The 26,142-nt window shown below is 34.3% G+C and overlaps 1 protein-coding gene across 5 annotated transcripts; it reads left to right on the top strand.

The window, feature by feature from the left end:
* The first annotated feature begins 1,091 nt into the window (after window positions 1-1,091).
* On the top strand, window positions 1,092-25,367 carry LOC105328499 (WD repeat-containing protein 64). Of its 5 annotated transcripts, none has more exons than XM_011429404.4 (31): window positions 1,092-1,703; window positions 2,566-2,696; window positions 11,982-12,093; window positions 12,277-12,383; window positions 12,504-12,533; window positions 12,710-12,820; window positions 12,949-13,178; window positions 14,236-14,376; window positions 14,484-14,617; window positions 15,434-15,561; window positions 15,924-16,008; window positions 16,096-16,244; window positions 16,656-16,779; window positions 16,861-17,024; window positions 17,282-17,473; window positions 17,654-17,778; window positions 17,931-18,068; window positions 18,188-18,314; window positions 18,447-18,549; window positions 18,695-18,879; window positions 19,138-19,243; window positions 19,381-19,442; window positions 19,539-19,651; window positions 19,758-19,875; window positions 19,967-20,058; window positions 20,173-20,287; window positions 20,730-20,768; window positions 22,094-22,174; window positions 22,656-22,751; window positions 23,730-23,867; window positions 24,971-25,110. In XM_011429404.4, the coding sequence occupies exons 1-30, from the start codon at window positions 1,547-1,549 to the stop codon at window positions 23,865-23,867; spliced, it is 3,633 nt and encodes a 1,210-aa protein (XP_011427706.3). In that variant the 5' UTR covers window positions 1,092-1,546; the 3' UTR covers window positions 24,971-25,110. The 5 variants fall into 5 exon arrangements, with proteins under 5 accessions (XP_011427706.3, XP_011427709.3, XP_011427708.3 ...); XM_011429407.4 differs by lacking the exon at window positions 23,730-23,867 and adding an exon at window positions 23,170-23,195; XM_011429406.4 differs by lacking the exon at window positions 23,730-23,867 and adding an exon at window positions 24,429-24,461 and having other exon boundaries at window positions 24,971-25,101.
* The last annotated feature ends 775 nt before the right edge of the window (window positions 25,368-26,142 follow it).

The following is a 26,142-nucleotide window of genomic DNA, read 5'->3' as shown; positions in this document are numbered from 1 at the left end:
AATTGTTTTGAGTGTTTGGAAAGTTTTGTTGTACTCGAGCTCATAAAGAACATCAATCAAGATCTCCAAAAATCAGTCTGAAAAGTTAAGCACTTTTAAAATCAAATGTATTAATTAAAGTTTTTCTTCCGATCGATTTCTTCTTTAACTAAATAATTAAATTTTACTGAAAGTATGAGCATTCTTAGGTATCTTTTATACATTGTACTTTGCTTTGAAATCTTTATTTATTTCTGATAGTTATATAATATCATAATAATAATTTCAGTATTCTCAATTGTGTTCAATGTCGATAAAAATGGTACCCGATCAGATAGGGAGTTATCTCTCCTATAATGACTGCTGACTTCTTGAAGAAAGAAAGAAAGAAAGAAAGATAGATAGATAGATAGATAGATAGATAGATAGATAGATAGATAGATAGATAGATAGATAGATAGATAGATAGAATCAAGCAATATCAACTGAAATATATGAACAGATCTCATATAAATAGAAACACTATTTTACTGTTTATTAACATAAAAAAAATGAATTATCAATGTTCGCTGTCCGATTATTTACATGACCATACATCTATCGCCGTTTCCCAAGTGCTATACGTGTAATATTAGCCCATCATACAAACTGCGTCAATGGAAGCATTTTAAAAAAAATCCTTATAATTAGTTTAAAAGGCTAAGATGGGAAGGGGGAGGGAGTAAATACGTATATTAATAAAAGACATCCTAACTCGCACTTTTTACCGTTAGACCTTTAAAACCGATTCACATCATTTATCAGTTCATATATCTGAATGCTTTTTAACGCTGTTTACTGCTTGTAACGAAGTTTTATAATGGGCTTAACCAAACCTACACTGGTTTTCTTTATGAACAAATTCCATAGCAGAAATTGAAATACAGTTGAGAGAGAGCTTTCCTATTGAAACTGCTTAATTCAGCCGCTAAAAACGCAAAGTTTAAATCTCTTCCACAATATGGTTTATGTGTTTAAATTGTCCACACAACACTTAATCAGATATATATACATCTAAATATACATCCACCCCGTGTGTACCTGATAGGCTTTAAATGGCAAAAGTAGATTTAAAATGGCCTTGCAAACGAAATAAAGAATTGAGCGAACAACATCTTATTTATCTTTATTTCATATTTTTTGACAAGCCACATTGTTGCATGGTTGTTCTTTGTGGACAGACAATACCTGAAGTATTTGCTATCAGAAGTCGCTGCTAGCTGTGTCTGTAGATAAGATACACCTGTAGGCCGACCCAGGACTTCCGTACGCCGGTTGCTAAGAAGCTTTTAAATGGCGAGTACCGTACAGGTATGCCAGATTGATCAGTAGATGTGGTATATTGACCAGCCATTATGACAGACAGAAATGAATTCTTTGGGATAACGTAATGACAGATTTCAATCAACACCCTTAAGTACAGCGAAGCAGTGTGTGTGTGTGAAGACAATACGGATCCGTTAACGTTAGTCGGTTAGTCTGTGTCCTGTACCCTATGGGTCGCTGAGACCCATCGTGTTTTTATACTATGTCTGAGATCGCTGAACACCCCGGGGACGGGCTGGCCCGCCCGTACACCGTGGGGACATTTCAGACCCGTCTTGATAAGTTTGAGAGTTTCATTAAGGACATCACTTTCCAGGATGTTGAGGCCACACCTGAGGAACGGAGGCAATGGATCACAGGTAAACACGCTTGGAGAAATTGATTAGAATTGATTTTCTTCTGCTTATTAAACATGTTCATAGAAAACGTTTTGTAAAAAAGTCGCATATTGATCAATAACTAATGGTTCTTCTCATAAAGTAGTTGCATGTTTAAAGAACTCATTCTAAAAATGTGTAGATTTTTGCTATTTTAACTATAAAACGACATCAAAATCCTTCATATATTTTCTTTTAGGACATCTATACAATTAATAGTTATGGCTGCATGGATTGTATTAAAAACATTTTTTTTTCAAAGTAAAAGTACTGTATGTTGTCTTTTTATGGATAGATATATTTTTTCATAAATGTCCTTCTATATCAAATTCAATATTCTTTGCATTACTTCATGGTAAAGTTGTTTGTATTGCTTATATATTAGCAGGTATATGAAATGTGTACATTTTATAAACTGTTGGTTTATATCGATATTGAGTCTCCATCAGCTATTAAATAATGGCACTCCTGGTCAGTGCTATATGCTCACTCCATTGTACGGTGTGTTGTGTGTATTCCCTGCCGAGTTTCCCTCTTTGTTAAACCCCCAATATTGACCATTGGACTCGGATCAAACTATTCGGTAGATCATTTTTGGCTTATGTCATTTCGACTAATCCCCAAATCTGGCTCTAAGGTGCTCTGTAAACACTCAAATTTAATAAGATAAACTGTTCACGGTAGCCGGATTTAAACGGGATAAAAGTATATGACACATGTTCTTGTATATTGGAAAGTTCAACGACCGTTATCAACTTATATATGTGTATGTGGGGTGGGGTGGGTGGAGAGAGAGATAGGGAGAAAAAGACGTTGTTTCAAAGCTTCTTTTCCTCTGTTTTAGAGAGCCTGAGGTTTGACCAGTTCTGTGACTCCATAAGGGACCTGTTTGGTTCTGACATAAAGAATGCTGACCTGAAGGCCATCTACAGAAAGATTTCCACAAACCCAGACGCCAAGGTCGACTGGAGCGAGGTACAGTCCTCGTATATAGTCATAGCAATTAACGGATATAGTCATATCAACTAACGTATATAGTCATATCAACTAACGTATATAATCATAGCAATTAACGATATAGTCATATCAACTAACGTATATGGTGATATCAACTAACGTATATAGTCATAGCAATTAACAGATATAGTCATATTAACTAAAGGATATATTCATAACAATGAACGTATATATTCATAACAATAAACGTTTAAAGTCATAACAATGAACATATATAGTCATAACAATAAATGGATATAGTCATAACAATGCACGTATATAGTCATAACGATGAACGTATATAGTCATAACAATTGACGTATATAGTCATAACAATGAACGTATATAGTCATATCAACTTACGGATATCACTATATCAACTATTGAACATAGTTATATTTATGAACGGTTGTAGTCATGACAATGAACGTATATAGTCATATCAACTATAACGTATATAGCCATATCAATTAACGTATATAGTCATAACAATGAATGTATATAGTCATATCATCTTGCGTATATAGTCATATCAACTAACGGATATAGTCATATTAACTAACGTATATAGTCATATCAATTATTATTATGCCTTCTGTCAGTTTGTCACTATATATTCAATACTCATCTATTTTCGCATAGGATCAAAGGATTTATATAGCGTAAGCATACTATGCCGAAATAGAGCACGGCAAATTTTTTCAACGAAAATCTTTCAAGCGCCGACAGCGGGATTCGAACTCATGACGCTAGAATCATTCCAGCATAAAGCCCAACGCGTTACCGCAACGCTAAATTAGCAGTTATTATACCTGTCGGTATTTATATACATGTATATAAAACTAAGATATATAAACTGACATCAAGCAATTAAAATTATTCTTTTTTCTAAAAACACTTCATTATTGACGGTAATTTTAAAGTTAAGTTTCTTGTAGACTTTTGAACAAATTGATTGAACATTTTTCAAAGAAATTCTACATGAGAATCATAAAAACTCTTTTTTAAATGACGCTTGATTAAGAATGTACAAGAAAAAGAAATTCAATGAGATTTCGTCTGCTAAACAGTTCGAGTTTTCTCGGTAAGGCCAAACGTCTCTCATTTCTTGAAAAGAACATAAACCTTTGTTGACTTTTTTGTTGATTAAATAAACAATGAAATCAATTGATTAATTTGAAGAAAAAAAACCCAAACAAACGCTTGCTTCTCCGGTAATTATTTTTAGGGACTTGTCAACACTCGAACGTCACAGCTACTTATAGCAAAGCACGTCAGTATATTCAACAGTCGGCATAATAATAACAATAGTGTTGTGATGTGCATGTACTATGCCTAAATAGTAGTCAGGGTTTGATACATAGTGCACGAGCCGGAGGCTCGTGCACTATGTATCAAACCCTGACTACTATTTAGGCATAGTACATGCACAACACAACACTATTATATAAACTTATATAGTCATAACAATGAATGTATATAGTCATATCATATTGCGTATATAGTCATATCAACTAACGGATATAGCCATATCAACTAACGGATATAGTCATATCAACTATAACGGATATATCCGTAGCATTTAATGGATATAGTAATATCAACTAACGGATATAGCCATATCGATTTACAGATATAGTCATAACACTAACGGATATAGGTATAACAATTAATCATTTTTAACACCTAAGCATAAACAGAAACAATAGTATTTCTAGCTGATTGGATATTATTTTTGTTTTGTCAATAATGGTATTATTCTACTTTTGCAGTTGTTTTGCAATTATTTTATGAATTTTATCATCGGTATATCATTGCACAAGCGATTGAGTGTGTATTATTGCAATATTATCAGTTGTTTAAATGCCATTTTCTAGTCATTCGGTTATTGTTTTATTATAATTTTTCACCTATTTTAGGCTTTGGTTTTCATATATTTTTCTTCACTTTTTCAGATGTTCAGTTTTTATTTCATGATCGTATTTCTTTTTAAGTTGTTTAGTTATTTTCCATTGTTTGATTATTTTCGTCTGTTAAGATATTTTTCTTTGTTCGGTTATTTTCAGTTTTTCAGATATTTCAGTTATTTCCCTTATTTCAGTCGTTCGATCATTATCACCAGTTGTTAGAAATTTTTATCTGTTCAGTATATATCATATATATAGTCATTTTCAGGTTTTATGGATATTTTCAGTTTTTTGGTTATTTTTATTGTTCCGTAATTTTAAGATATTCTGCAATTTTCAGTCGTTCTGTTATTTTTTATTTCAACCGTTATTTTAAGTTATTCTGCTTTTTTAAGTTGTTCGGTTATTTTCAGTTGTTCTGGTTTTTTTTTTTTTTTTTTGTTCTGTTATTTTAAGGAGGCCGATTTAGGTTTTATTGCTGAAAAACTACAATAGCATAACTCTTTATTTTTTAACCATATGTTATTTAAACCAACTCTAGTTTATTTGCGAAGGTTCATGAAAATCGACCGTCTGGTTCTTTTTAGGGACCATCTCAAAATAGAGGTACATTTACTATAGGAATATATAGGAAACTGTCATTTTCCGCACATCAAAGCAGTTTAAAAAAATACTACAATAGCTTTTTTTCTCAAATTGTTATATATGATTAGTAATATCATTTCCTACCTTATATGCAAAAAACACAAAATTCTACCGTCTGGTTTTTAGTGGGGGCCATCTCAAAATATTAAAAAGCACCAAATTTTGCTATATATTTGGATCATCACGAATGATGATTGGTATAATGGATTCATTCCAAAAATGAGGAAAATGTCCTCGAGGATAGCATCATTCTGTATATAAAATTTCAACAGCGTACAATTTTTACTTTTTCTTTTATGTTATTTCTTATAACGTACTCCTACAAAGCTTCATTTTATCATAACGTCATAAAAGCGCAATGACAATGCTCCCCTACCGCACAACGTAAAAATCGTGTTAAAAATAAAAATTTCCTTTAAAAATTTAAATATTTTTACCTGTATTTTGTTTATTGTGTTCAATTTTATGAATGATATCGAAAAAAATTCATAAGAAGTATAAATCAACGGTATTATATTAGAATGCGCAAAAACATGCGCAATGCAAACTAAAGTCGGCCTCCTTAAGTAATTCTGCTATTTTCAGTTGTTCGGGTTTTTTTATTTTATTATTAAGGTCTTCCGTTTCCAACGGAAGACCTTATAGTTTTCGTACTGTTTCTTCTTATTAAGGTCTTCCGTTTCCAACGGAAGACCTTATTGTTTTTCTTAGGTTTCTTTTTCCCTATTTAAGGTCTTCCGTTTCCAACGGAAGACCTTATAGTTTTCGTACTGTTTCTTATTATTTTTTTTTCCAAATTTTGTGCACGAGATTTCTCGAAAACTGTTCAACCGATTTCAACCATTTTTTCACAGAAGATGGGACTTGATGTAAACTTCATACATTTTTGAGATTTTTCCTGTCGTCACTTCCGGTACCGATTTATCGGCCATTTTGTACATTTTTACGACCTATTTTGTGCAGAGCTGATCTCAGAAACTATCAGAGATATGACTATGAAATTTTCAGGATAGGTAGTCTATAGTTTGAAGTTGTGCACTATTATGTTGTTTTACATCAGTGGCGCTATTTCTTGGAGCTCGCCTGGGCACAGAAATTGGGTACGAATTTCTATTCAAAATTTTCACACGTTTTGATTTATATCTTTTTATCAGTTGATATTTTGTTAAAATATAAATAACAAAAGTGGTAGAGAATCAAAAGTTCTTTCCAACAAAACCAAGAAAAAGGGGCTGGCCCCTTTATTTAGGGGCCAAGGCACTCTTAAACTCTATTACAAATAAATTAAAAACGAAAAAGATTTTGTAATGCATTATTGAAGCAAAGTTGTTGATCGTACCAATATCTATTAGAGAAAATGATTGCCACGCCCATTTATTACGTAATTAGGGATTTTTAGGGGCCAAAGTACTTAAACTTTGACGAAAAATAACTAGAGAAGTATACATATTTTGTTAGACATCATAGAAGAGAAAATGTTTGAATAAATGATTTAAATTGATTCCACTTATCAAAACACGAATTTCTGTCCCCTTTAAGGATCTAGAGGGCTGGCCCCTTAAATATTCAATCATTTGTATCTCAAAAATGATCAACAATTTTACATGGGTGTAAGAACAAAAGATATTTGTATTCTTAAGACCTTTTCAAAGATATCAAGAAAAAGGGGTTGGCCCCTTTATTTAGGGGCCAAGGCACTCGTAAACTCTATTACAAGTAACTTAAAAACGATAAAGATTTTGTAATGCATTATAGAAGCAAAGTTGTTGATCGTACCAATATCTATTAGAAAAAATGATTGCCACGCCCATTTATTACGTAATTAGGGATTTTTAGGGGCCAAAGTACTTAAACTTTGACGAAAAATGACTAGAGAAATATACAAATTTTGTTAGACATCATAGAAGAGAAAATGTTTGAATAAATGTTTTAAAATGATTACACTTATCAAAACACGAATTTCTGTCCCCATTAAGGATCTAGAGGGCTGGCCCCTAAAATATTCAATCATTTGTATCTCAAAAGTGATCAACAATTTTAGATGGATGTAAGAATAAAAAATGTTAGTATTCATGAGACCTTTCGTATGAAAATCAAGAAAAAGGGGATGGCCCCTTAAATTAGGGGCCAATAGACTCCTAAACTCTATTACTCATACCTTAAAAATGGTCAAGATTTTGTAATGCATTATAGAAGCAAAGTTGTTGATAGCAGCAATATCTGTTTGTAAAACTCATTTCCAAACCCATTGATGACGTAATTAGAGATATTAGTGGAATATAATCTTAAATCTTTAATGTGCTGTATGTTAAAAAGCAAAACTCTTTGTTAAGCATTTTAAATGATATTGACAATCGTATACATTATCTAAAAGGAGGTGGTTGAGGGAGAATTCTGAAATTTCATTGATATTTTAATCGAATCGTTTAAAAAATTGAACGGAAGACCTACTCGTTACTCGTAACGAGATCGTATCTAGTATTATTATTATTTTTTTTTTCTTACCGATTTTGTGCACGCGATATCTCGGAAACGGCTGAACTGATTTACGTCAAATTTTCAGTTCTGATAGGTAATGATCTGAACCTTGTTGGAAATTTTTTTTGTTGATGACGTCACTTCCTGTCTTGAGATATCGTGGATTTAACTGTTTTTATAGGGGTATTTTGTGCGGAGAACTCCTCTTTTATCATTTAAGATATGATGTTGAACTTTTCAGGGCTGATAGACGAAAGATTGAAATAGTGTCTAATGGTAATTAATCATCTTTATCTCAAAGAGCGCCGAAGCTCGCCCGAGCTTGAAAATTAAGATTAAAAAGGCGTCGTGATTTTTCTTGGTTTTCTTTTAATATCTCTTTTCTCGAAAGCATTTTGTTAAAACAAGTAGAACAAAAAAACTTAATTAAATCAAGAGCTTTCATTTTACAAGATCAAGAAAAAGGGGCTGACCCTTCAAATTAGGGGCTGAGGGGGCTCTAAAGTCTTTTAATGATAACTTTTTACCGTGAAATATTTTGTGATGCGTTGTAGAAGCAATTATGTTTATTCTTAGGTCATTAACCTAATCATGGCAATCATTTACTCCTATGTTACGTAATTAGGGATTTTAAGGGACCAGAAGTCCAAAACTTTGATGCTCAATATCTCAAAATGAAGAAACATTTAGATAAGCAATATTGAACAAAAGATGCTCAAAATATTGAGCTTAACAATCTGAAACCATAATTTTCTTGTTATGGGGTCCCTTAAAGGAGTTACAGGGTCGGCCCCTAAAACGACCCTCTCCAGATATCTCGAGAACGGTACAAAATTTGTAAACACTTTTTGAACAAAATGTGTTTGAATTGACAAGAGCTTTCATTTGAAATCATGAAAAAGGGGCTGGACTTCAAATTAGGGGCTGAGGGGGCTCTAAAGTCTTTTAATGATAACTTTTTACTGTGAAATATTTTGTGATGCGTTATAGAAGCAATTATGTTTATTCTTAGGTCATTAACCTTAACATGACAATCATTTACTCCTATGTTACGTAATTAGGGATTTTAAGGGGCCAGAAGTCCAAAACTTTGATGCTCAATATCTCAAAATGAAGAAACATTTGGATAAGCAATATTGAACAAAAGATGCTCAAAATATTGAGCTTAACAAAAATGAACTATAATTTCTTTGTTATGCGGTCCCTAAAAGGAGTTACATGGTCGGCCCCTCACACGACCCTCTCAAGATATCTCGAGAACGTACAACATTTGTAATTACTTGTTGAACAAAAAGTGTTTGAATTGACAAGAGCTTTCATTTGAAATCATGAAAAAGGGGCTGGCCCTTCTAATAAGGGGCTGAGGGGGCTCTAAAGTCTTTTAATGATAACTTTTTACTGTTAAATATTTTTTGATACGTTATAGAAGCAGTTATGTTCATTCTAATGTTATGTACATGTACATGGCAATCATACACTCTTATGTTACGTAATTAGGGATTTTAAGGGGCCAGAAGTCTAAAGCGTTGATGCTCAATATCTCAAAATGGAGGAAAACTTTGGAAAGCAATATTGAACAAAAGATGCTCAAAATATTGAGCTTAACAATGTACAACCATATATTGTTTTTATCTGGACCCTAAAAGGAGTTTTAGGACCGGATATCAAAACGATTTTTCCCAGATATCTCAAAAACGGTAACCAATTTCTAAATACTTATTAGTGGTACACAAAAATACCTTTTGACTAAAATGAATGAAAAGAAGCTGATCCCTCAAATAAGGGACACCAAAGGGATAAATAGTCTTTCAACCATTACTCTTAGATCCCGCCTCCTTTTCCGGATACGTTTCGTTGATGAAGGTCAAGAGTAAGGTTATTCCATATTCTAAAAATCGGACGGAAGACCTCCTCGTTGCTCGCAACGAGATCGTGTCTAGTTAAGGTCTTCCGTTTCCAACGGAAGACCTTATTGTTTTCGTACTGTTTATTATTATTTTTTTTTTCCAAATTTTGTGCACGCGATTTCTCGAAAACTACTCAACCGATCTGAACAATTTTTTCACAGATGATGGGAAATTATCTGAATTTTATATGTTTTTGAATTTTTTGTCGTCGTCACTTCCGGTCCGGATTTACGGTCGATTTTGTAATTTTTTACGACCAATTTTGTGCAGAGTTGATCTCAGAAACTATAAGAGATATGACTTTGAAATTTTCAGGATAGGTAGAGCATGGTTTGAAGTTGTGCACTATTTAGTTGTTTTGCACCAGTGGCGCTATTCCTTCGAGCTCGCTTAGGCACAAAAATGGGGTACAGATTTCGAATCAAAATTTCCATATGTTTTGATCAGTATCTTTTTATCAGTTGATATTTTGACAAGACATATAGAACAAAAGTAGTAGAGAATCAAAAGTTCTATCCAATAAAATCAAGAAAAAGGGGCTGGTCCCTTTAATTAGGGACCAAGAGACTCGTAAATTCTATTACGAATAACTTGAAAACGATAAATATTTTGTTATGCATTATAAAAATCAAAGTTGTTGATCTCTACATTATCGGTTTGAAAGAGTCATCGTCAGGCCCATGTCTGACGTAATTAGGGTTTTTATTCTTTATCTTCAAATTTTTTTTGGGGGGGGGGGGGGTGGGGGGTAATTTTGAAATTGTATCGATATCTCATGGTATCATTTTATCTAAAAAAAAAAAATCGGACGGAAGACCTACTCGTTACTTGTAACGAGGTCGTATCTAGTTATTATTATTATTTTTTTTCCCAAATTTTGTGCACGCGATTTCTCAAAAACTATTCAGCCGATTTCAGTCATTTTTTCAGAACTGATGAGTCATGATCTGAATTTTATATGTTTTTGAAATTTTTGTTGTCGTCACTTCCGGTACCGATTTATCGGCCATTTTGTAGTTTTTTACGACCTTTTTTGTGCAGAGCTGATCTCAGAAACTATCAGAGATATGACTATGAAATTTTCAGGATAGGTAGTCTATAGTCTGAAGTTGTGCACTATTATTTTGTTTTACGCCAGTGGCGCCATTTCTTGGAGCTCGCCTGGGCACGAAAGTTGGGTACGAATTTTTATCCAAAATTTTTATACGTTTTGATCTGTATCTTTTTATCAGTTGGTATTTTGTTAAGACATATATAACAAAAGTGGTAGAAAATCAAAAGTTCTTTTCAACAAAATCAAGAAAAAGGGGCTGGCCCCTTAAATTAGGGGCCAAGACACTCGTAAACTCTATTAGAAATAACTTAAAAATGATAAAGATTTTGTAATGCATTATAGAAGCAAAGTTGTTGATCGTTACAATATCTATCAGAAAAAATCATTGCCACGCCCATTTATGACGTAATTAGGGTTTTTTAGGGGCCAGAGTACTTAAACTTTGTCACGATATATCTAGAGAAGGAGACATATTTTCATTAAGTGTTGTAGAAGAGAAAATGTCTGTCTTAATAATAATAATCAATTCCACTAATCAAAACACCAATCTCTGTCCCCATTAAGGATCTATAGGGCTGGCCCCTAAAATATTCAGTCATTTGTATCTCAAAATTGAAAAACAATTTTAGATAGGTGTAAGAACAAAAAATGTTATTATTCGTGAGACCTTGCGAATGAACTCAAGAAAAAGGGGCTGGCCCCTTAAATTAGGGGCCAAGAAACTCGTAAACTCTATCACAGATAACGAAAAAACGATAAAGATTTTGTAATGCATTATAGAAGCAAAGTTGTTGATCGTTACAATATCTATCAGAAAAAATCATTGCCACGTCCATTTATTACGTAATTAGGGATTTTTAGGGGCCAAAGTGCTAAAGCTTTGACGCAATAAATCTAGAGAAGAAGACATATTTTGTTAAGCATTGTAGAAGAGAAAATATCTGTATTGATGATTCTAATCGATTCCATTAATCAAAACACCAATGTCTGTCCCCATTAAGGATCTAGAGGGCTGGCCCCTAAAATATTCTTACATCTTTAATGTTCTGTATGAGAAAAAGCAAAACTTTTTGTTAAGCATTTTAAAGGATAATGACAATCGTTTACATTTTCTGAAAGGGAGTGGTTGAGGGGAATTCTGAAATTTCATTGATATTTTAATGCTATCGTTTAAAAATTGAACGGAAGACCTACTCGTTACTCGTAACGAGATCGTATCTAGTTATTATTATTATTTTGCTCTGTTATTTTTAAGTTATTCTGCTATTTTTAGTTGTTCGGTTATTTCCAATCGGCGGCGGAGGAGCACGAGGAGGCAGCCGGCGTCGGGGAAGAGGTCAGCATCTTCACCGTCTCCAAGCGACGGCGCGTGGGAGAAGCTGCAGGTGACATACTCAATTTTCTTTTTAAGGTCCACATTTTACAATTTTATTTTGGAGAAATGGGTATATAAATTGTTGATTTATATTCTGTTTTGCCAAGAAATGTTTATTTACGATAATGAGTTACATATATATTATCAATATTTATTGTATAACGTTAGATTTCCTCTTGCTACAATATTACAGGTGATAAAACTCGTCGCGACACTGTGCAATGTTTGCGCTTTGTCCCATCGCTGGACGGCTACGTTTCAGCGTCACAAAAAGGAGCCATCGTCATATGGAATAGCTCAGTGAGTATTCCGGATGTGGTTTTGATTTTAGTCAACTATTAACTGTTTCCTAATTGAAAAATAGCTAGAAAAAAATTTTTGGAAAATGCCAAATTTGATGTGGGTTCCTTTTATTTTCAGCTTCGAATGCAATCCTGTATCGACATTAATGTAAGTATGAACGAAACATTTGAATAATTCATAAATATTTAGACCTCTTAAGCTTGAGCATCTAGTCAAATGAAGTGAATGTGGTGAACAGATCTGTGAATTCAAAGTAACAGTTAAACTAAAACGTTTGGAAACTTTGCAAAAATAGACAATTTACCTCCTGTATTACCAAATAGGAAGCTGCTTGGGTTACTGGTTGTGAATACCTTCCAAACATACGCAGAGCGGTGTGTTGTACTGAAAGAAGCATTGTTGTTTGGGATCATCGTGCTAAGGGAAAAAATCAAGTAAGGCATTCTCATCAACATTCATGAAAATACATGTACTAGTATAAAAATCATTACTTTTATTTGTATTGTGTTTCTTTAATTTCAATTAATACTTTTATTTAACTATATTGTTATTTCATTTGCAGCATGTGTTTTCTATCAAACCTTTTGAGAACTCCCCTCAGTGTATCTGCAATGTTCCTACTTCCTCTCACCTCCATGAGGATACAGTATTATTCGGAGATGATCAGGGCTATATCAATGTTTTACGGATACTCAGCAAAGACTTGACAATAAAAAATGCAAAGGATGCAGAAAAAATACAGAATACTCAACCTATTCCCAATTATCCAATTGAACTTGATAAACTGTCATAGTAAGTAAATTAGATATTCTATACTTTTATTTGCAAAAATTATTTTTATTCCATTCAATATGAATGGGAAAGATATTTTTAATTTGTTATAAAATATGTATTTTATATTAATATCGTAAATAAAAAATAGTTAGAATATTGATTCTTTACTGCTCGTCAAGGCAAAAATATTTGAAAATTATTTAACACATTGCCTTACATTTTGCATCTTCGCTAGCCAAGGGTTTTCGGTCCACTTTGCTCCCCATAAACCCTTGGCGGATTTCATTGCGAAAACTTGGTGACGAGCTCCGTTTTATGATTGGCTGCAGCTGCGAGTAGCTGATCCAATCGCAGTGCTTGTAAATATAAACTTTAAAAGAAAACACATGTGTGATCTTTGGTAAATAATAAATTGAGACACAAGTTCTCGAGAACAGCTAGTGCCTCGCCAACGATGGTCTAACCAGATCGCTTTAAAAACCTATATATTTTACTGGGATTGAACATAGTTCTACAAACTTGTCAAGGCTCGCGTGATAGCATGGGAAGTAAACATGGCGAATGTAGACGTTGCCCATCCCGTTAGTATATACGTTCCTGCTTATGGTTATTGCTTTTAAAGGTTCAATGAGATTTATTTTATTTAATTTCTTTGGTTCACAATATTTACGACAACGATACCTGGTTTTATGACATGAAAGCTTTCATATAAATCGGCGACTTTTTCACTCCTGGTACAGGTCCATACAAAACACTATGAATAAAACATTCCGTGCTTTCCCTAGTTTATAACTTAATTCGTATTTAATAGCATCGTTAATTATGTTCCGATATTCGGTAGTCAACATGTTTTCAAGTTGTATTAATGCCGTAGTGTGTATATAACCCGTTGTTTAATTCGATTAAAATATAAATATGCAAGGGGCGCAACTCAAGTTGCTCGCTAGATAGCGCCACCACATCACCGAGTTTTCGCAATGAAATCCGCCAAGGGTTTATGGGGAGCAAAGTGGACCGAAAACCCTTGGCTAGCGAAGATGTACATTTTGATCAGGGTGAAAAAATATATTTTCAGTAAAATAGAAAAGAGGAAAATTCACCATGACTGGGTGCTAAAGGTGAAGTATTTCCCTGAGCTGAGATGTTTCGCATCCTGTTCCCCCCACAGTAAGCAGTCCTTTGTACTAGAGGAGATAGACAGGCTATATGACGATGGGTAAGCTTACTTGTGCCTTACACTTAGTGCTCTATACAGCTCACATCTACATGGAAAATCATTATTAAGAATGTTCACTAGGGTGACTTGAATGTACTGTTTTCTAGGGAAGTGCGAGGTGTATCAATCTACAAAGGGGTGAATTGTTTTGATTATTGTGCCAAAGCCAACATAATTGCCACAGGGGGAGTGGACAAAGTCATCAGGGTGTGGCACCCTCACATCTTCTCCAGACCAACAGGTAAATATTATTAACACTAGTCAACTTATGTACATGCAGCAACACCGTAGGACATGCATTCTTAATACATATGGCTGCACTCTGGTAACTTTACAAACTCACACAGGTGACTACCCCTATTTACACAGGTGACTATTCCCTTTTACACGGGTGAACATCTTCAAACAGGTGACTACTCCTCTTTACACAGGTGAACACACATCTTCAAATAGGTGACTACCCCTCTTACACAGGTGACTACACATCTTCAAACAGGTGACTACCCATCTTTACACAGGTGACTACACATTTTCAAACAGGTGACCACCCCTCTTTACACAGGTGAACACACATCTTCAAATAGGTGACTATCCCTCTTTACACAGGTGATACACATCTTCATGCAGGTGACTACCCATCATTATACAGGTGACTACACATCTTCACACAGGTGAATATACATGTCACATAGATGACTACCCACTGTCACACAGGTGACTACACACTGTCACAAAGATGACTATACAATGTCACACAGGTTTTTACACAATGCCACTTAGGTGACTATACCCTTTACACAAATCACTACATTCCATCATACAGGTGTCAGCACACTCCCAAACAGATGTCTACACAATGTCACAGGGTATGGCAAATAAACCTTTAGACTATAGTCACACAGGTAGACTCAGTTCTACAGATAAACAGAGTCTCACAGATGACCATAAATTGTCTCACAGGGACACAGTTAACTAGTTTGCCAGTCTTCCAATAAAAGTTTTCGTATATTTGAAATTGAGAGGTTACTAAGGTTTATGTAAACATTTATGTTGACAGGGAAACTGATGGGTCACTTGTTTACCATTGTTGACATTTGCTGCAATGAGAAGGACCAGCACCTGATCAGCCTGTCCACAGCCCGTGTGTTCAGAGTGTGGGACATTCACACCTTGACCTGTTTACAGGTAAACTAAAGATATGTTACTATTTCAAAAGGTTGTATGAGAAATTCTTTTTACTACCATAAGTTTTATAGTGACTAATGTGTGTCCCCAAGTTGCTCATTCATCTTGTTTAAATTCAATATACACATTTTGTTACTCAATCATGAGTTACATTCATTTGTTTGTTGTCAAGCTAAATCTATTTAAAAGATGCAAATTCAGTTGAGGTATACACTTGTAGATTAATATATTAAAGTGGGGCTAGATACATGCATACTTAAACCATGAGTTATGCCAGTGTTTGAAATCAAAAGAGAGTTTGACAAGCATCATTCCAGTTTATTTGTTTTACATGAATACAGGTACATGTCATTTCATTACAGGTCTTTACAGACAATGAGGAGAGACCTGGTGAAAAGAGAATCTATTCCATGGCATTTGATTCCAGACATGAAAGGCTTTTGACAGGTAAAATTGATTTTCTGTTGTAAACTTCTTTAAAACACCAATATTACATTACATAGGCAATTTGGCACTATCTTAATTTCTTGGTAGGATCCAGTGTGATCGACTCATGGCCCCTGACTCGGGCTGTACAGGACACAATGCAGGTGCCCCACACACACGACAGACCCATCAGTCAGGTGGTCCTCAACCGAGAACTGAACCAGGTTATCACCATGTGTACAGAGTCACACATCAAGGTATACTCTCTCAGAGATCTCAGAGGAGGAACGACAGTAAAACATGGTTACCCCAAACAAGCTTATAACAAATTCAGGCGCACAGAGAAGTCAGTTTCAATCCCGTAATCTTAAAAAAGAATGGAATATTAACTTAATTGAAATACACTCTACATGTATTGAATTACAGTTATAATGAATTGAAATTGCTTTTCCCAGGCTCTTCTGTATAACTGTGTTATGCTGTAATTCAGAATGGACCAGAACACTGTAGTTACTGTGCAGAACAAAAATTGAAGTAATATCACATCAAACAGGCACTTTAATTAAGACTGAACTCATTTATGAAAAATGAAAATCCATGCAATGTCACATACAAGTGCAATACTGGAGATCTTGCAATAGAGTTCATTCATAAACTCTGTTTGTTAGATCTGGGAGCTTGAGACAGGGAAGAGGGTGGGGACCATTAACAACGCCCACGATGACAATGTGGAGGTGACGGCTCTCTGTCTGGACAAGTCCGGCTACAGGATGGCCACGGGAGGATTTGACGGTGAGTGATGTTCGATATAGATGATGAGTACTATTGATGCAGAAATATATCGTTCGTAAATGGTTGACTTTTGGCTTGTAGGGTCTATTAAGGTGTGGGATTTTGGGTCAGGCCAGGTGATTAAAAAGAAATCGGGTCGTCACTCTGAAGAGGACCTCAGTATTGTGGGAATGGCTTACACCTACTTCCAGGGGGACCGCGTGCTTCTAGCCGTGGGATGGAATAACAAAATTAGGATGCTTCTGGTAATTTTATGTCTTAATTCTTTTAAGAAATCTGAACAAACCCATTCTGAAACAAAGTAGTGCATTCAAAGTTTAAAATAATTTGAGATAAAAATACAGAATCTTAAAAACAGAAATGTGTAAGCATTGATGGAACCTATGGGTTTTCTATCTGTTACACTGCTTTCAACCGAGTAATGGATAGAAAACATGGAGTCACAACAGTTGAATGAAATTAAAAACTTGATAGTTATTAGAAAGTCATACATTTCTCACAGGATACCAATGAGAATTACGATTTGCCAGTGGTGCGAGAGTTTCTGGACGTGTACTACTGGACAGCAGAGTCAGGGATCACCCCTAGAGACGACCCGTTTCCTCCCACTGACCCACTCCCAGATATAGGTCAAAACACACAGGTGTCAATGGGATCAAGGAAACCCTCCCATGTAGGATCAGTATTTAGAAAGGTACTAGTGTTAATTACCAAACATATGAACATTAGAAGAGTTATAATCAACCATGGATTTGTTTGGCTTCAAGATTTATGGAATATAAGCATCATTAATGATGATGCTGTGGTGATTCCTGAAAAGAAAAAGTCTAGAATTTTCTCGTGTTTGAGTAACAAGGAATCCTTCCATTTGTAGGACTACATCCTCAGCTCCCATGATGTATCCTCATTTACCATGTACACAGATGATATACTGATTACTGGATGCACGGATGGAACTATTGTCTTTTGGGATGTACAGAAGGGGGAGGTTCAAAAAGTGTAAGTTATTGAGCTACCTTAATGACAAGTGATGATAATCAGGTATAATAGATTCATGTATTTTGCATTCTTAGGTGTAATTGATATGTTGCATTATCAGGTATAATAGAGATAGAGATGTTATGTACAATATGAGATGTGGGATCTTCCAGGTTCCAATTCCCTACTGATGATGGAGAAGAGGAGCAGTCTTCCAGTAAGCCGCGGTCAAGGATGGGCAACGAGCGACGTGTCAACATGATCAAAGTGATGATCCACAGAGAGAGGAAACTCGACCCTGCCTACGTCAAGTTAGTCCTCTAGCATAAACCATGCACTGACAAATGTGTTCCATTAAATCATTTTTTTGTGGATGACAAAAAGATCAGTGTATGAATGTACACCAGACTGTATATTGATGTAATTACAGGAAGAAGGAGGAAGAAGAAAAAGAGGAGAAGGAATTAGAGATTATTATGTCTCAAAAAACGAGTCGACGAGTATCCCGAGCCAATTCTCGAGCTTCCAGGCAATCCACAGCACCTGCTCCAATACAAGTAGGCTGAAACGAGACTTTCATTTGTCAGAAAATTATTATTAATTGATAACAATCTGGGATTGATGATATGGACTTAACTCTGCCATACCTAATGTAAATTTGATGGAATGTTGATTTTCTTATTTTTTAGGTAGACTCACAAAAACAGAAGGCTTTGATGGATGAAATTACAGCAAAAGTGGAAGGTGTGGAATTTGAGAAAACTGAAGATTTGACAGATGCAAAGATAGAAGGTGAATGATATGAAAAATATAGCAACAAATGAAAAAATAAAAAATAAAAAGATAATATTAATGAATTTTTTGTCTCACTGTTATGAACTACATGTAATTTTAAAGCAAGTCATTGATTAAAGAAGTTGAATTCATTTTTTTGTAGAAATGATAAAAAATGATGATGGCGATGAAAAACGAGATGAAGAGAAATCAGAGGATGGTTTTACGAAGGCTGAATCTGAGGATGAGGAGATTGAGGATGAGGAGAGTAAATACATCACGGAGGTGTATGCCCCAATCCTTGTATCAGTACACCAGGACTCCTTCATCAGGTTCTGGACAATGGAGGTACGCCCCTTGTGTCAATGGGGAACATATGAATAGAATTATAAATAGCATGTAAACCATGTGTAAACCACAGACATACACTAAATAATAGTGGGTGAATAATGACTGTGCCTGCTGTAAAATGGAGTATTATGCTTATAAAATTGTGTACAAGTCTAAGAATTCCACGTAATGTCTTATAACATCATGAATATACAATGCCCTGATTTAGATATATAATTATGAAGATATATAGAGCCTGTTGTCCTGTTCTTGTAGGGGCAGCTACTGAGGGAGGTGTCTGCTGTTACGAGAAGAACCGGGACGCCCGTCACATGTATCACACACGATGAGAACAGTAACTGCATGATAACAGGGGACATCAGTGAGTTCATTTTACAAACTGTAACAGCATGGTGAATTTAGTATTTAGCCAATTTTTTTTGGTCAGTTATAATGTTATTTCAATACTATGAATAAATTTTAAGTTTTCATTCATGGACATGAATATTTTTTTACCAGAGGGTTATTTGACATTATGGAGCATAAGCAAACTGTTGAAGAACCCGGAATCCACAGAACAGGTAGGTTGTTATCATAAATACACACATATATTAACAGAATGTACTGCATCAGTTTCATGTAGAATACCTCGGTACACTTTATAATTTTATTTACAGAATGCAGTAAAACAGCTGATCTGTTGGCGGGCTCATCTGGTCAAGATTGTCTCCCTTATGTACATAGATAAACTCAAGGCCATATTTTCTGGGTCGACTGATGGATCAGTCAGGTAAAGCTTTTAAACTAAAATTCTTACAATTTCCTTTTCAAAAACAAACTTAAACACTTTCCTTTGATTAAGGAATCAAACAAAAAATGTATTGGACTATTTTCAGGGTTTGGTGGGGTCACAAAGGTCGTTTTATAGGCTTTTTCAGCCAGCATAGACCTTTTGTGTTTCCAAGGAATGAAGAGTCAGCAGGACCAGCAACTCTGCCCTATGATATTACAGAGGTAAACTTATTATTTGAACAATGATTCAATGAATTATGGAAAGTTGTTTTAAGACATAAATTAAAATATAAAATGTTTCACATTCATATAGGCTCCTCTTGCCCCAGTCAAAGTTAAAAGTGCCAAGCAAAAGATCAGAACCAAGGAAAACATTAAGTTTCCTCTCGTGGTGGACTATGAAAGGTAAAACTTTATTCATAATCTCTAAATATTTGGAACTTTGAAATCAAGATTAATATTTTCTGTATTTATAGAAGTTGTTGGACATTTACCACTATTGAAAATTTTTATCTGCAGGTGGCAGCCTTTTAGACGATCAGCTTATAATCGGGATAAACAGACGACAAGTCGCAAAAAACGCATTCCTCAACCTGAGGACAGAAAATTCTTTGGAGCACTTATCAAACCAAAGGTGAATACTGGGTATAATATGAGTGTTGAAATAATTTTAGAAATGCTTCCTTAATATATTGGGATGCCTTTGTGTACAATTAACTATGCCAATTATATTGAAACATAGCAAGAACAGCATATAGTTAATTGTAACTAATGTGCAATTGGCAGATTAACAAATGCTTAAACTTACCTATGGAATATAAGCCCAATGGTTCAGAAAATTCCCTCGCATCTTATTTCAGAGAAGATTCAGGCAACTTGTATCATTGAAAAGAAACCGGGTATAATTCTGCTCTGACTAAAAGTCACTGCAAAATCATCCAATATAAGCAGTGCATGAGGATTTCTGAAGATAAAAGCATTTATGACTCCAAATTTTTCTCTTAATTCTCTAGCAAAGTGAAACTGAATGATGGATGTACAATGCATATGTTGATTCATGGAGAATTTAATTTCAGGATTACTTAAAGAAAGTTTTATCTCCCACTAATAAATGGGTAATTAATCCTAGAAATCAGTAGCTAGTGGTGACAGAAATTGTTGTATTGCACTGTTGTGACACTGTAACGTTTTGTAGGCTACTAGTGAATCATGGGTAATGCCATGTGACATCAAATCAACATGTTGTCAATTGAGGTCCTACTAATATTGTCATCTAACCTCAAATGGGAATATTTGTTGAAGTGATACATGTATATTAGTGTAGTTGTTTAACTGTAATCATATCCTTCATTGTTTTGGTAACATTGTAGGAAAAGTGTAAACTTTATATCAGGTAATTTTGGCTTGTTACGAAAGATGTTTTTTTGGCAGAAAAAATGCCAAAGGTTCATCGCAAATATTTTCATGTAATTGTCTCTCTTGACGTTAATTCTTTGCCGTTCTGTAACCTGAAACGGTTATATGTATCATTAACCTGAAATGGGTTGCAGGCTGGCAGCAAGAAGTGATTAGCAGAAACAAGGCAATTTTAAAAGTTTATATTCTTTCAAACTCAAAATATGCCAAGATATACCGGTAGTGCACAAAGTGGATGAATTCCATATTCAAAGAAATTTTCCAACATTTTTTTTTCCAACTGTGGAGGATTACTCTCTTCCATGGCCGTTGCCTATAAAGTCAAATGAAAAAATCTTTTAAACAGAAGAAGAAGGGCTTGGTTGGGCCAATACTTACATTTTTTCACACCAAAAAAAAGAAAAAAAGAAATGGAACCCAATATAATGTAAATAAATGAGAAACCAACAGCTTTATTAATTCCTCTAGAATTCCAATTTGATTCATTAATAATAAAATCTATTTTAACCTGCATGTAGATAAAATTAACTTTATGATTGAGGAGTAGATGATGGTGAAAAAAAATTGTAGTCTGTTAAGGTACTTTCAGTTTTAGATTGAATGCAGATATTAGATCATGTACTAGATGCATCTTTGTAACAGTGCACATATTCATGCATGGTGGTGAATTAAACAGTGCCTGAGTTTACCATTAGCAGCACAACATACTCTCTGCTGAATGTTGTATTTCTTTTACAGCAGCTGTTTATTTTTCAGTATATAGCTATATGTGTACATGTTCATATCTATTATTATGTTAAATACTATAGTTCTTATGAAACAAAACTTGAACATGCATTGCCTCTGCATAAAATAAATAATTATTGAAAATGATAAAACATGATTATTATGCTTTAATGTTTTTAAATTCTATAGTCTAGATAAATGTAAATGTATTAAGTACCAATGTAAGCATTACAATTAGCTCAACACTGATTCAAGGGAAAAGTAGAATAAACTCATGTTTTCTGTATTGAATCTGCAGGCCTACAATCATCATTTGGAGAGTTTTAACACAGCTGATAAAAACCAAGGAGCAGTATTTAGGGCTTTGCCTGTGTATCGGGTAAGAGTGTCTTAATTATTTTGGTATTTTCTGTATTATGGACAATTTTGTTTAAATGGATATACATGTATCTGGTATATTTTAAGGTACCTCACTACACCTTAGACATATATTTTTTAAGACACTACGTCACAAGAAGGCGATTTAAATGTTTTGTTAAATTGTTTATATCGTTCGATTGGGTTGTATATCATCATAGCTCAGTGGTCCAAGTATTGGGCTTCTGAACCGCACATCATGAGTTGGAGTCCGCTTGGACCTTTTGTTCATGTTTACTGAATTATATTTTCGAAAATGTAATTTTTCATCTGAAATTGCACATTTTTTCACCTATTTAATTGACTTATATACTGTTTATCCATCATGCTATCTATCATAATCAAGTAATTTTCTGCTGATATGTGAGACTATTTCAAGGTGTAGTGAGTCACCTTAACAGAGTTGAGTAAAGATGTACAGAGTTTTTGATTAATTGTTTCAGATAAAAACTCCAAAGAAAGTGACCATTCCAGAACCCAGCTATAAGATTCCTACAGAGGATGAGTCCCAGAGCTACCTGTTTGGGAACGCCAGCAAGGTAAACCCTGGGACTAAATCCCGCTGTCTTATTTTACATGTGCTTTGTGTCTGAGTGTAATGCTGTATCTTTGTGCTGTAATTGAGTATGATTGTGATTCAAATGTAATTGCAATACAATTTGAGTTGGTAATATTACTATTTCAAAATTGTTAAAACTATCTATATGTCAAGTACATTTTGTACTTCATTGATCAGATTTCAACTTAAACTCCACTTGGTAGTGTATATTTGATGTAGTGTTTATTTTTAATCAGTGTTTGTTTAAGTGTAAGGTCAAAGAATTGATTAATTTTATTTTTTATTCTTAAAACAAGACATGCACACAAATTCAGTTTGAATTTTAATTTTTTGAAAATATAATGCAAATGCGGAACATTATGTTTAAAGTTTGAATGTAATGAAGAAATGATTTACAGGAAAAGGCTGAGTGACGGAAACAAGGGTATATATTTGTTAATATTTTATCACATCCTACAAGTTTTACAGTGTTGCCACCAGAATCATTTGAATTAAGTTTAAATCCTCTAATTGACAAAGTGCCCTTTGCATAAAATGTCACATTTCATCGATTTTATATGTGTATGTTTGCACACTGACAATGCCTTTGAAACCCATTAATGTTCAACTAAATTTATATCAAATTTTAATTCCCAAGACTTCTTAAGTCCTTATGTCTGATATAAAACGATTCATGAGACTAAATTACAGTATGTATTAATGTTGATTTCCAATTCAGTTCTTTCATTTTATTTAAAGGGAATTGAAAATACACTTCATTTCATCATTATTGATTTGAAAGCACTTAAAAAATGAAATTGATCTGACATTCAATGGAGTAAATATAAAACCTATATGAATTATTTGGGAAGCAATATTAAATTTAGTGTTCTCTGACAATGATAGAGAGTGCATATAAAACGAATTTAGTTTCACATAAACCACATGGTGTGTATTATTAAACATGTATATTTCCTAGCCTTTGCCCCATACTGCCCCCACCCCCGGGTCCGTGAAGAGACCCCAGTATGTCCCCCACATGACCCGGGTCTATCAGGCCCTCAAAGCTGACCCACCACTAAGACTACCCACCCTCAGGACGACCAAGAAACGCTAGGTAAGGCGGGGGTCAGGTAAGCTGGGTGTCGGCTAGCGAGAGCGGGAGCACACAGCACTGGGTGGGCTTTCGGAGCATGCTCCACAGTATTGGACAGATCGGGTTATTTATTGCAGCACTGCACTCTCAAGCTAGATTACTGCACAGGGTAGAGCTGTGTAACTTCTGAAGGTGCTGACTATTGCATACTAGTACCCCTATTTATTGAAAGAAGAACTTGTCTCATGAAACTTTTATATATGGCAATCTTTAATGGAAGGTTATTGCTGACTCGCAATTTCTTATCTGTCGGTAATGTAAAAGGGATTAATGCGTTACTCTTTGTTAAAAATAAAAGTAAAGATTGTGTGAAATTCATTGGGTAAAAGATGAGTTATTATTAGATTGGAGCACTTATACCGGTTGCATGAGGTGCATGCTTTTATATCTGCCTTGCATGACAGGACTCCATTTTGTGACTTCTTTGTCTATCTACTCCTCAAACTGTAGTCAGAGGGAGGAACTTATATAAATGAGGAAAATTTGTGTTTAAAACTAATTATATTTTATTTCCTTTTTAAGTTCCAGTTTAATTTCGACATCTAGACCAATAGGGTAATTGAGTTTGCATGAAGACCGTTAACGTCATTTAGTTAACCTCAGAAATCAAAATAATTCAACATTTATACCACTAAATTACTTAAAAATATAGTTCATGAAACTAATTTTTAACCATTTTCTAAGATCACTGACTCCACCGTCACCAAAATTTTCAAATTCTTCAACTCATTCCTCAACTCAATTCCTTTAAAGAAAAGTGCATAAATTTGAGGTCAAACCTCAGATTTGAGGCTGAGTATTGACTTGAGGAAAGTTGGTGACGGCGGGGCCTGAATGCATTAGGGATTAATTTGCATACTCCAACAATAAAATGTCTTGTAATACTAGCATCTGTGAAAACATGCAGTAGCACGATCTTAATTAATACTAATTATTTTTAATGGTAAAATTAATAAAATACATCCGTTATTTACTATTTTATGCAAATTAATGCGAAAGAGAAATAAATAGATTTTTTAAAGTATAACTTTGTTTAATATCTGATCGCATTTCATTTGCTGTAGGCTCCGGCAACCAACAAGATGCAGAGACGACAGACGACAATCATTAAGCCGCCGCCAGGGGGCGGTTTGCAGGGTTCTTCCACCAGTCGTTCTGTGGTATCTTCTTCTAACATCGCCTCACCCAGGAGACAGAGTCGTCCGTCGTAGGCTGTCCCACCGGACCAGAAACGTCTTCTGGGTCCCCCCGGATACCCCGTTGTTTGTTTGTCGGGGAGACCCAGAAAGTTGGCTGGGCAGGTGACATAACATTTAACACAAGCATTTCTGTGATCACCCGTTTGCAGTGCTCGCGTTGTTAAAAGATGACTGTTGTTTTAATATTTATACATTATATTTAATATTTTTAATTTATTGTTTCTTGTACTTTTATACACAATAATAAATCATTGCAATTTAATGCGACTAGTTATAAATTAATGGTCAATTCATTCTCGGATTATTTTTAAAGTACTGAAATAACGAGTATAAGATAAACCACACAGACCAGTAGCAGTGATTTTCAAAAAAAAAAAAGAAAAAAAAAAGGAAAGAAGAACAGTTTATAAGATGAATATTAAGAGTATGGTGTTAAAATATCGGTTAACTATTTCTGCTTCAACAGAAAGGATTTAAGGTGACATTGCAAACAGATCTTTTGAGTTTGTTAAAAACAAAAGATTGATTTTCTTGTTTCATAGAGGTTATTAAAAAAAATCCTACTATCATTTTGTCAATTCAATGTCAGTTTAAAGGTCAAATGACCATTTTTATCTACAACTAATTGTAAAAAATTAAATTATAAGGAATGAAATCAGTAGCTACACAATTTATACTTATATGAAATGGATTGTTACAGTTCACGCTTTTTTATAAACCACTTCGCGGTTTATAAAACTTAAACTGCCCAAATCCTATTTTATATTCGTATACATTGAGAGCTATTGAATTAATTCCTTAATTAACCAACAAAGAAAATTTTTTATAAATTAAAATTACATTTATCATTAAATTTCTTTGATTAAATGTATTTAAAAGCAGTATGTTATATAGAAAGAGTCTGAAAGATTATTCATGCGCTACTTTGACCTCTTGACCCAGGCTGTTATGCAGGAATAGCGGATTGCGCAAACAGTGTTATGTAAGGGAAAACATTTGCAAGTGTAAATATATATAAAAAGCAATATTTATATATC

This window comes from Magallana gigas, chromosome 6 (assembly GCF_963853765.1).
Source record: "Magallana gigas chromosome 6, xbMagGiga1.1, whole genome shotgun sequence".
Taxonomy (NCBI): Eukaryota; Metazoa; Mollusca; class Bivalvia; order Ostreida; family Ostreidae; genus Magallana; species Magallana gigas.
Note: the sequence above shows the minus strand (reverse complement) of the source record. Positions and strands in the feature narration are given on the sequence as shown.

What these genes read in the sequence shown, in the direction of transcription:
- LOC105328499 (XM_011429403.4), top strand. Translation starts at nt 1,547, where the DNA reads ATGTCTGAGATCGCTGAACACCCCGGGGACGGGCTGGCCCGCCCGTAC. An exon ending in TCAGGTTCTGGACAATGGAG is followed by an intron (nt 18,880 to 19,137) that starts GTACGCCCCTTG and finishes CTGTTCTTGTAG; the next exon opens with GGGCAGCTACTGAGGGAGGT. An exon ending in TATCTCCCACTAATAAATGG is followed by an intron (nt 20,769 to 22,093) that starts GTAATTAATCCT and finishes TTGAATCTGCAG; the next exon opens with GCCTACAATCATCATTTGGA.